Source organism: Scyliorhinus canicula, chromosome 4 (genome assembly GCF_902713615.1).
Source record: "Scyliorhinus canicula chromosome 4, sScyCan1.1, whole genome shotgun sequence".
Lineage (NCBI taxonomy): Eukaryota > Metazoa > Chordata > Chondrichthyes > Carcharhiniformes > Scyliorhinidae > Scyliorhinus > Scyliorhinus canicula.
Window position 1 is genome coordinate 76,439,082 of NC_052149.1, and position 11,166 is coordinate 76,450,247.

The 11,166-nt window shown below is 43.9% G+C and overlaps 1 protein-coding gene across 4 annotated transcripts in view; it reads right to left on the reverse strand.

Annotated features, from left to right (window-relative positions):
* alg6 (ALG6 alpha-1,3-glucosyltransferase) overlaps positions 1–11,166 on the reverse strand; it is a 61,112-nt gene that overhangs the window by 23,905 nt on the left and 26,041 nt on the right. For 2 of the 4 annotated variants that reach the window (XM_038794499.1, XM_038794500.1), the window contains exons 9-10: positions 2,830–2,915; positions 293–377 (exon numbers count right to left, since the gene is read on the reverse strand). The exons of 1 other annotated variant lie outside the window; for it this stretch is intronic. In XM_038794499.1, coding sequence (XP_038650427.1) covers positions 293–377; positions 2,830–2,915 — 171 coding nt within the window. The remainder of the gene's footprint in view (positions 1–292; positions 378–2,829; positions 2,916–11,166) is intronic. One more of the 4 variants, XM_038794501.1, reaches the window with a different exon arrangement.

Here is an 11,166-nt window from a genome sequence, read left to right on the forward strand (position 1 = left end):
CGTAGGCAGGAGCGAACCCTATCCTGCCATTACCAGATGCCCACACACATGCAGTTGACTGGAATCACTGGATGGTGTTAAAGAAACAAACTCAAGCTGTTCTTCCTCCACTATTGCTCAGGCTGGGAGCAGCAAACCCAGTACTGACCAGAGGCACTGAATCAAGGACGATCCTGGTCCCTTAGCCTAGTTCCACTTACCAACTTAACCTCAGGAAAGCTCATTTGAAAAAATAAAATAACACCACGCATTTACATTACAATGTCCTAAATAAAGTAAATTCAAGACTTACCAGTGCAAGTTTGAACCCATTTAGTGTGGGATTAATTGTCAGCTTTATACACGTAGGTAATAGTGTCAGAAGAGTGGCAGTAAAACTGACAAAAATAAAAATAAAAAGTTGTTATACCACTAACACAGAATCATAGAATTTACAGTGCAGGAGGCCATTCAGCCCATCGAGTCTGCACCGGCCCTTGGAAAGAGAACCTCACACAAGCCCCATTATGCCTCCACCCTATCTCCTTTATCCCCATAACCCAGTAATTCTACCCAACCTTTTTGAACACTAAGGGCAATTTAGCATGGCCAATCCACCTAACTTGCACATCTTTGGACTGTGGGAGGAAATCGGAGGAAACCCATGCACACACAGGGAGAACGTGCAGACTCCACAGAGACAGTGACGCAAGCAGGGAATCAAACCTGGGACCCTGGAGCTGTGAAGCAACTGTGCTAACCACTACACTACCGTGCTGCCCACATAAGATGGCAACATATCAAATGCAAAATAAAGCAATATTTCAAAATGAATTAGCGCTGAAGTGAAAGAGTGGGCGGGGCTGACTTACCTCATTATATCCCTTTTATTTTGAGAATGGCCCTACATCACCTCTGTCTCTTCTTGACACATTACCAAAGATAGGAAATTGGCACCGGCACTTAATGCCAAATCCCATCTATACCAAGAGTTTTATCCATAGCGAGGGAGAATGAACACTCTACCACTTTAGAACTAATTTTGAGGAAAATCCACTGGAGATAAAAATAGGATGCAGTTTTTTTTCTCTAAATGTTTGTGTTTCTAAAGGGGTGGATGTGTGATATCAGTTTGGGAAATAGGAATGTTGTAAAGTACAAGTCCAGAAAAGCCATCACCCCCTATCAACCGCTTATCCAATTCTCTCTTCATTCTTTTCCCGACACTATCAGCTTCCACCATGTTCTTGAATAGTATGTTCCAAATATTCGACATGCTCTGCGCAAACGGGTTAGATCCTTTTTTTAAATACATTTAGAGTACCCAATCATGTTTTTTCCAATTAAGGGGCAATTTAGTGTGGCCAATCCACCAACCCTGCACATCTTTAGGTTGTGGGGGTGAAACCCACACAGATACGTGGAGAATGTGCAAACTCTACATGGACAGTGGGCCAGGATTAAACTCTTGTCCTCAGCGCCATAGACAGCAGTGCTAACCACTGTGCCACCATGCCGCCCTGCTAACGGCCTGTACACCTTCCCTCTTCTAAGCTTGAACCCAAGTTCCTTGGTTCGAAATTTAGTACAATTTGTCTATTCCCTTAAAAATATTTCTCCAAGGCCTCCAGAACAAGCCTCAGCACGCGCATCTCTCCTTGTAGACAAGATGCCTTAACATGGCTGCCTTTTTCTCAACTGCCATCAATGCGTAGATATGTGGCCAGAACTGTAAACACTAATCCATGTACAGTTGTAGTTCGGCCTTGTGCAGACACTACCTCCTCCTGGAATTTATGCTCTATCTTTTTGGCTATACCAAGGTCCAGTTGGTTAATCGTGCTGTTGACTTTTGTGACCTACACATCAATGCCCCAAAGTCTGTGATTTTTAAGATCGGATTTTATTTTACATTTCCACTGTCTATTTCCTTTTCTTGATCATAGTACTCTGTATTTGTTCACGTGAAATGCTACTGGCTCTCATCAATCAACCTACCTGACATTTTATTTGTGTTTCTTCTTTTCCTATTCTCCCTTCTTTAAACCTTTCAACAACTCAGGTCACCTACTCACTTAATGGCTCTTTTAAACAAACATTGGTCACACTGTGGATTTATGTGGACGATTGGGGCCTTACCTAGCAGTTGCTGAACTGGTGGGACCTCCGCATCGTTTTTTCCCAGGAGGCACAGTGCTATCCCAAGGTAATTATACACTTAACTGGGCAGAAGCAGGCCTCTGCTTGGATTAACCCCCCAATACGGCAGAACTCCCTCCCGAGACGTGTTAGCCAATCGGAGGCCAGCAACGACACTGGGAGCTGTGACCACCATCAGTCCCACAGTGGGGCCTACTGATAGAACCCCAGGCAAAGGTGAGCATGGTAGGTGGGGGTTGCGGCGAAGGTATCACCCTGCAAGGGGGGGGTCAGAAGCAGAGGTGACAGAAGTGGTTTCCTGTGAGCCTCCCCCTTCCCAATGTGGAGTCCCTCGATTGGGCACAGAATGTCCCTAAATGAGGCACCAATCTGGGAGGCTGCTGGCAAACTCTATAGGGTTTGCTGAGCAGTCTTCCCAGATGGTGAGCCTCTGCCCGCTGCTGATTGAATACCAATGGCAATGGGGCTTGGCCTCCAGACAGGTGCTTCCCACAAGCATTCCCATCCCGGATCTGAACATCTTCAGTAAAGAGGAGGAGAAGGGAGTTATAAACACATACTGAGTTTTTAAATTATGTTCGTTACAATTACCTACAATGGGGGGGGGGGGGGGGGGGGGGTGTTAGTGATGAAAGGCAAACCATGAAATGTCTCATGATGCAAAATAGATCAACAGGGGCTAAACATTACCTGAGCCAAACCTGGGTTGAAGGCGATAGAACCTTCTTCACTTTCAATATCACAGATAAACTGCACCACACATTTCCGACTTTATCCTATTTAGAAAACACATGTAAATTATCATCGGGCACAATGTGCAAGTTATTTCATTGAGTACCTGAAAACATTACGAAGAATCAGAAACAGAATAAGTTAAATTCCAATTTTTTAATTACGTGTTAACCAGTTCCACCTCAGTGGTGCCACATGACCACAGCAGCCATTTGCTTACTTGCCTGCTCTTCCACCGACATAGTGACTCAAAGTGTGGGATCCTGTGGACCATGTAAATTGTGAACAGTGCATGCATAGTGGTTACCATTCACCAGCGAGTATGCATTAATAAAATGCATATTGAGACAAGGCCTTCTAAAAGATAGAGAAGTTCTAGAGAAACACAACAAAGATGATCCTGGGATTTAAAACACTAGATAATGAAAATATATGTTCACAAAAACTAACATTATTTTCCACTGCCAAAAAAATTAGGTTTGAAAGTATGGAATGAGAAAAGGCCAAAGAATTCATCAAGCCCACTCCGTATATAATCTGTGCAATCATGGACTCAGTAGTGAGGCATACACATTCTAGAATATTTATCTATTCTATTACTACCTACAGACAATAGCCTTTTCTCACCCAGCAAGACAGGAGCCATTGTGGTTGGTTACTACAGCTCCAACCAGATATTTACCTGAATCCTTTGTGAAGGAGTTAATTTATTCAGCTTCATCAGCTTTTGCTTTCTTTAGTAAGGAGTTGGGTAAATCCTGGTTGAGAATGAAATTTAGAATTACAATAAGTATATATGTTAAGAATCTTCAGATTGTTCTCATACAGGGATGTCCTGTGGTTACAGATTGATACGTTGTGTGGGTATTTTCTACTTCCAATTAATATTGGACTACTTATTTTTTCAAATATATACTAAAGTTTAGTGATCCTGCTGTGGAGCCTAAAGGTCCCAGTTTATTCATTGGATAAGGACTACAGGGCACAGATTTAGAGTTTTGGGCAAGAGATCTATACATGAGAAAGAGTTTTTTTCCCCACAGCAAGTGCTTATAACCTGGACTTTGTTGTCGAAGAGGGTGGTCAAAATGACAAGGAAAATAAACTTGAATGACGATGGAGCGAGAGCGGAGGAATAGGACTGACTGGATTGCTCGACAAGAGCTGGCATGGAATCAATCAGCTGAATGGCCCCCTTCTGTGCCATAATGATTTTGACTTTATGGCTATATTCTCCCCACCATTCTCTTCATATGTCCCACTTAGCACAATAGTACTACACAACAGTGCAATGTGGGGTGTGGTCCCATCACTGTGTTACAAGGGATGGACTAAGGAAACATCTAGCAGGCCAAAGCAAGGCATCAATGAGGTGTTATATATTCTGCACAGCAGCATAACACCACAATTTATAACTGCATGGCCCACCAGGCTCTGGGATCATATCTTCTCAATCTTAATAAAAACAATTTTAGTTCTGTGAGTCGCTGCATATTGTTTACTTTTGCTTTCTTTGGTAGTTACCAAGTGACATAATTGGACCAGGAAAGAGGATGTTGTCAAATCTAGTTGTTCTATCTGTGTCTGTGCTTTCCTGTCTCCACACTCTACCTAACCTTGTTTAAGAAGGGTAGCAAGGATAATCCAGGGAACTACAGGCTGGTGAGCCTTACGTCATTGGTAGGGAAATTACTGGAGATAATTCTTCGAGACAAGATCTACTCCCATTTGGAAGCAAGTTTAGCGAGTGGCAGCACGGTTTTGCGAAGGGGAGGTCATGTCTCACTAACTTGATAGAGCTTTTCGTGGAGGTCACAAAGATGGTTGATACAGGTAGGGCAGTGGATGTTGTCTATATGGACTTCAGTAGGGCCCTCATGGCAGACAGGTACAAAAGATGAAGTCACACTCGATCAGAGGTGAGCTGGCAAGATGGATACAGAACTGGCTAGGTCATAAAAGGCAGAGAGTAGAAATGGAAGGGTGTTTTTCTGATTGGAGGCCTGTGACTAGTGGTGTTCCGCAGGAATCAGTGCTGGGACCTTTGCTGTTCGTAGTATGTATAAATGATTTGGAGGAAAATGTAACTGGTCTGATTAGTAAGTTTGCGGATGACACAAAGGTTGGTGGAATTGCGGATAGTGATGAGGACTGTCAGAGGATACAGCAGGATTTAGATCGTTTGGAGACTTGGGCGGAGAGATGGCAGATGGGAGTTTAATCCAGAAAAAATGTGAGGCAATGCATTTTGGAAGGTCTAATACAGGTAGGGAATATACAGTGAATGGTAGAACCCTCAAGAGTATTGACAGTCAGAGAGATCTAGGTGTACAGGTCCACAGGTCACTGAAAGGGGCAACACAGGTGGACAAGGTAGTCATGTAGGCATATGGCATGCTTGCCTTCATTGACCGGGGCATTGAGTATAAAAATTGGCAAGTCATGTTGCAGCTGTATAGAACCTTAGTTAGACCACACTTGGAGTATAGCGTTCAATTCTGGTCTCCACACTACCAGAAGGATGTGGAGGCTTTAGAGAGGGTGCAGAAGAGATTTACCAGGATGTTGCCTTGTATGGAGGACATTAGCTATGAGGAGAGGTTGAATAAACTTAGTTTGTTCTCACTGGAATGACGGAGGTTGAGGGGCAACCTGATAGAGGTCTACAAAATTATGAGGGGCATAGACAGAGTGGATGGTCAGAAACTTTTTCCCTGGGTAGAGGGGTCAATTCCTAGGGGGCATATGTTTAAGGTGCGAGGGGCAAGGTTTAGAGATGATTTACGAGGCAATTTTTTTTTTTTTTTACAGAGGGTAGTGGGAGCCTGGAGCTCGCTGCCGGAGGAGGTGGTGGAAGCAGGGACGACAGTGATGTTTAAGGAGCATTTTGACAAATACATGAATAGGATGGGAATAGAGGGATAAGGACCCCGTAAGTGTAGAAGATTTTCGTTTAGACGGGCAGAATGGTCGGTGCAGGCTTGGAGGGCCGAAGGGCCTCTGGTAGCAAGTTCCAGGCACCCACTACCCTCTGTAAAAAAAACTTGCCTCGTACATTTACTCTAAACCTTGCCCCTCGCACCTTAAACCTATGCCCCCTAGTAATTCCTGTGCTGCACTTTTCTTTGTTCTAACCTATCAATTCGAACAATGCATAGCCTTCTTGGGTAGGCCACTGTAGCAGTCTCTTAATATGATGCTCTGAAACATTCCATTGCACAGCAATACAAACCATGGAATTCAATGGAGGCCGAAAACTTGAATCTGCAATTCATGCTTCCGTTCTCTGAATCCTCAGCTACTAAACACCAAGGAAATAATAAAATCACTTGCTGCTATTGGGCAACAACTTCAGTTGTGAACTATTGCAAGCACCATAAAAAAGTTAAAATTTTGGGCGCAATTCTCAGGATCCGTTCGCTACAAGCCCAAACCACGTTATGGCCAGTGAATCCCCTAAGAGGGCCATACTGGGATTGCGGCTGCGGCGAGACCTCAGTTTGAGATCTTCCCCGTCAACCCACCTCCAGTAATATAATCAGGGGCATGTTTCCATGAATTCAGCAGTGTTAGATGTTCCCCTCTACTAGCTTGAAGTCACGCCAGCAGGAATCACTACTAGTTTTCAAAAATGAAAGTGGGTTCAGTCACCCTGCTGATTGCCTGGTGGAGGGGGGAGGGAAAGAGTGGTTTGCCCCTCTGCAGGCAAGGGTTCAGGGTGTTCCTCATGTCCACCGGGGTTCCCGATGGTGGGGTTCTGGTGTCAGTGGGTGGGTGGAAGGGGGCTTTTAACTTTATTTGCCGGTGAATTTAGGCCCCGCCCCCCCAGCTGGCTGCGTAATCATTGTCAGCACTTTGAAATTGCACAGGGTGATAGTGATGCTTGATCAAGCGAGAAAAGGCACCTGTGAAGCAAGCGACTTTCACACACCTTTTCCCACCTGATCCAACACTGTACAATTTTGGGAAAATTCCACCCCTTAATTTTTTAACATCTGTGAAGATTACAACTGAACTATACAATAGCACAGACTAGTGGTCATTCACAGAAAATATGTCCACTTAACCGTCATAAATCTGTAACCTGGAATCTTAAAGTAGGTCATAACCAAGGAAAAGGCTAATCAGTTTTGGCAACACAGAGACTGAAGAGTAACAGAGAGAGCAGAATAAATTAAGTGGCATTGAATAGATGAAATCCAGCTTATAAACTTTTTGACTGTAGGAGGAAGGAGACAATTCAAAGAACAAATGAGCGAGAGTTTATTGTGTAATGAATTTTCATTTTAATATGGTTAGAATGTAGAGGAGAGGAAGAGAGCTTGTAAGCAACATTTCTGGAGCTTAGGAAGAATGAAGAAATTCAGATAAACGCGAATATTAATAAAAGACAAGGCTGGAATGGAAAGAAAGATTGGAAACAGGAGGCGGGTAGGGCCTAATGGTTACAAATGCACGAAGAGTATAAAGTTCAGCTATCAAAGCAATCTCAAATCTACGAACATTCATACAGTATCTGAGAAAACTGTTCTATCCCTCACAATGGTTGATTTCTCAATTTTTCTCTGCACTCTTCACATTTCAAGGTGTTTATCACAATGGTGCTGCAAAGCTTTATAGAAACCATTACAAACACATATGCAGTTCCTCTATTAGGTCCACAATAAAAACCCAGTAGCTTTCTCTGAAAAAGCTGAGCTTTTGTTGTTACATCAGTTGGCCCAGTGAGTCTATTCAATGGACGTTGAGGAATGCAAACTTGGAAGATCTCCCGTTTGATTCCAAAACCTGAACAACTAGTTGGGGATCAGTGAGGGTGACATTCGCAGTGCTCCAACAGACTTTGGTGACACTTGTTCAGAAGGAAAGAGATGCCCAGGGTTCCTGTTCCAAAACTCTATTCAGGGATTTTCCCCTGGTTGGACAGTACTCACGTGGGTTGTAAATGATGAAGATTAGACTTAATCGGGTGACTCTGATAAAACATCATAGTGAGATTACATATAAAATCTAGTTGAGTAAGATGCCAGTCCTGAAACCCATAGATGTGTATGCCAGAAATTACTTAAAATATTTAAAGAAAGTTGAATATAAAATAAAGAACAGTGGGTCTTCTGATAGAGTAGGCATCTTGATCTCATGCAATGAGTGACATACTTAAAAAGGCAAACTTCCTCAGTCCGCAAAACAAACACAGGAATAACCTCCGCCTCAAAGGAAGAATATGGAAGTTCACATAGTAGCTTTAGTAATAGGGGCATAGACTACAAAAGCAGGAGGTTATGTTAAACATGTATAAGACACTAGTTCAGCCTCAACTGGAGTATTACTTCCAGCTCTGGGTGCTGTACTTCAATGCAAGATGTGAAGTCATTTGAGTGCACACAAGAATGGTATTTCAGACACAGAGATTGGAGAGGTTGTGACTGTTTTCCTTGAAGAAAAGGTTGAGAGATTTGATAGAGATATTCAAAATCATGAGGAGTCTGGACAGAGCAGAATGGGAGAGACTCTTCCCACTCATAAGGATCAAGACGAGAGGCCACAGGTTTAAGTTTAACTGGCAAAGAAGCAACAGCGACCTGAGGAAAAACGTTTCTCAGACAGCGAGTGGTTAGGGTCGAGGATGCACTGCCTGAATGTGGTGGAGACAGATTCAATCCAGGAATTGAAAGGGGAATTAGGTTGCTATCTCAAAAGAAATAATGTTCAGGGTCAAGAAGAGAAGGTGGCGGAATGCTGCTAAGTGAATTGCTCATTTGGAGGGCTGTTGCAAACACGATAGGCCAAAAGACCCCCTTCTGGGTTGTAACAATTCTGTGGTAAACACTAATATCAATAAAATAGGAAGACATGATGGCTGCAATGAAAATACATTCTGGAGGTGACAGAAGGGCTTAGCGGTTACAAACAGGAGTCCAAAATAAAGAAGTTCAAACAAAGACATCACAAGTATCACCCCTTTACCTCTTCTTCCAGAAATAAAGGAGTCCTGCTTTTCCCTAAACACTAGAGCCACTAACCACCAGGAAAAAAAGTGTTGAAAATAGAACAGCGTTGAGAAGTGTGCATACAGGTAATCTGGGACGAGGCTCAGCTGTAATGCCTAGAGATTGTACTAATATAAATTTGTCAGCTGTCAAAATGGTGTATGTATATATAGCCCAGAAACCAGACGATTTGGTTTAGTCATCTAGTACCCAAGACCAATAAGGAGCACACTGCCTTTGTTATGCAAGATATATGGTCCAGGCTGACACTTCACTGCTGCATTGATGGTACCATCTTTTGAAGAGAAATTCAAACCAAAGGCTCTTCTACTTGTTCCAGTACATATTTACATTATCATGGCACCATTTAATGAACAAGTACTCATAGCGTCCTGACCAACACCCCACCCCAACCCAACACCACCAGAAATAAATTAACTAGTTATTCATCTCACTGCTGTGTGAGATTTTGCTGCAAACAAAGTGACTGTTATATTTGTCCAACAGTGGCTAATCAACTTCAAAGTTATCATACGTGAAGTGCTTTTGATATAGGAAAGAGTAAGGGTGTATGTAATTGAAAAATCATTTATTACTTTCTTGTATGGGCATTAGAATCAAATCCCTACCAGAATGCACACAATACTGCCCTGAGCCTCCTGCAAAAGCCACACTGGAGTCAATTAAAACATGTTATCTGGAAGTTTTGTAAATTTTTAACACTGAAACATCTCAACTCAAAGAAACTAACTACATTACCTAATTCCATGGGCACAATTTAACGGCTGCATGGTGCCCGGCGTGGATCTATGCACCCCAGTTAAATCAAGGGAGCGGCCTAAATCAGGATCTGCGCTGGGCACGACTGGTCCATGATCTAACTGGCTCGCTCCCGCTGGCATGTTCCAGATCCCGCCAAAATGTGGCAAGGTGTCAATTGTCACCAATTAAGGACAATCTCCATCTCATTGATGAGATGGACGCCCTAGCTAACGGCTTTCCGGGAATGAATCAGCTCCCCAGTGAGGCAATTTGGGCATCGTTCAGCACTGATCTACACAAACCTGGACCAGGCATAAAGTCACCTGCGGGGAGGGGAGGGGAACTTCCCAGGGCATTGGAGGCCGCTGGGTGGTCAGGGTGGCACCCTGGCTCTCCCTCTGATATCTGGGCACCTTGACACTGCCACCCTGGCTCAAGGTGCCCGGGTGGCACTGCCAAGGGCCAGGGCCTGAGGGGGCCAGGCCCATGAAATGGGAGGATTGGGCGAGGGGGGGGAGCTCAGCGCCTCTAACGTGGCGTGCCCACACTTGGCGGGGGGGGTAGTGCCCAGTGCGTGACATTGTCCGTGGTGGTGGTGGTGGAGGGGGGGGGGGGGGGGGGGGGGGGGGCATTGAGGGGAAGGGAGAGGGTCCCTCAAGTTCGCTTAGAGATTGGGACACCCTTTTAAAATAGTGGTCCAATCTCAGAGGAGCCGATCTCACAAGCGAGTTCAGCTCCCCGCTACTGAGAACATTTCTAAGTGTGGGCTGGACCAGGGAGAAACTCCAAGACCCCAAAAATTGATTGAGTGTGGGTAAATACCGGTGTTGATCTCACAGAAAAAGGCAGTGGGAAACATCCAGCCTAAACGCCACCCGAAATGACACTGAAACTTTTCCTTTAAAATCACACCCTAGAGATTTACTGCATTACCATATTTATTACATTCTGATATTAAATAGAGTATTAAGAACTTATAAACAAAACCTAACAAATAAATGCTCTTTCAGATGTGGTACTGGTTCATATAGACCAAGGAAGTCAAGTTCAATTCCTCATTAGGGCTGAGTTGCTACACAGTTGGTTTGGGTGGGCAGGAGAATCTGAAATTTATTTGCTATGAAGGGCAATTAGGCCAGAGGAGGTGGATTCGAGCCTCCAACTCCCGCTCGTAGACCCAATGTAAAGTATTTGCATGTTAATGTAGAACAAATATAAGAGTGGGTTTGGATAAGATACTGTAAAGATGCACTTTCACAGACTTTGTTAGTGAACACAAACGGTTTATTAGTAAGATTTGTACAGTAGCCACATGGCTGCAGCTAGCGTCCAAAATGTTTCTGCTTAGATGCCTCTCTACCCATAGGGTGTGATTTCACCCCCCCCCCCCCCTCCAGTCCCAATTGGTCACGGAGACCAAGTGACCCTTACTCTGCTGTGTGCCCCTAAAGGGACGATCAACAGTTACCACATGCCAGTTAAGTAGCCTGTTGATATTTAATATTTAGAGTCACACTTGAAAAATATCGGAGGTGGGAAGCAA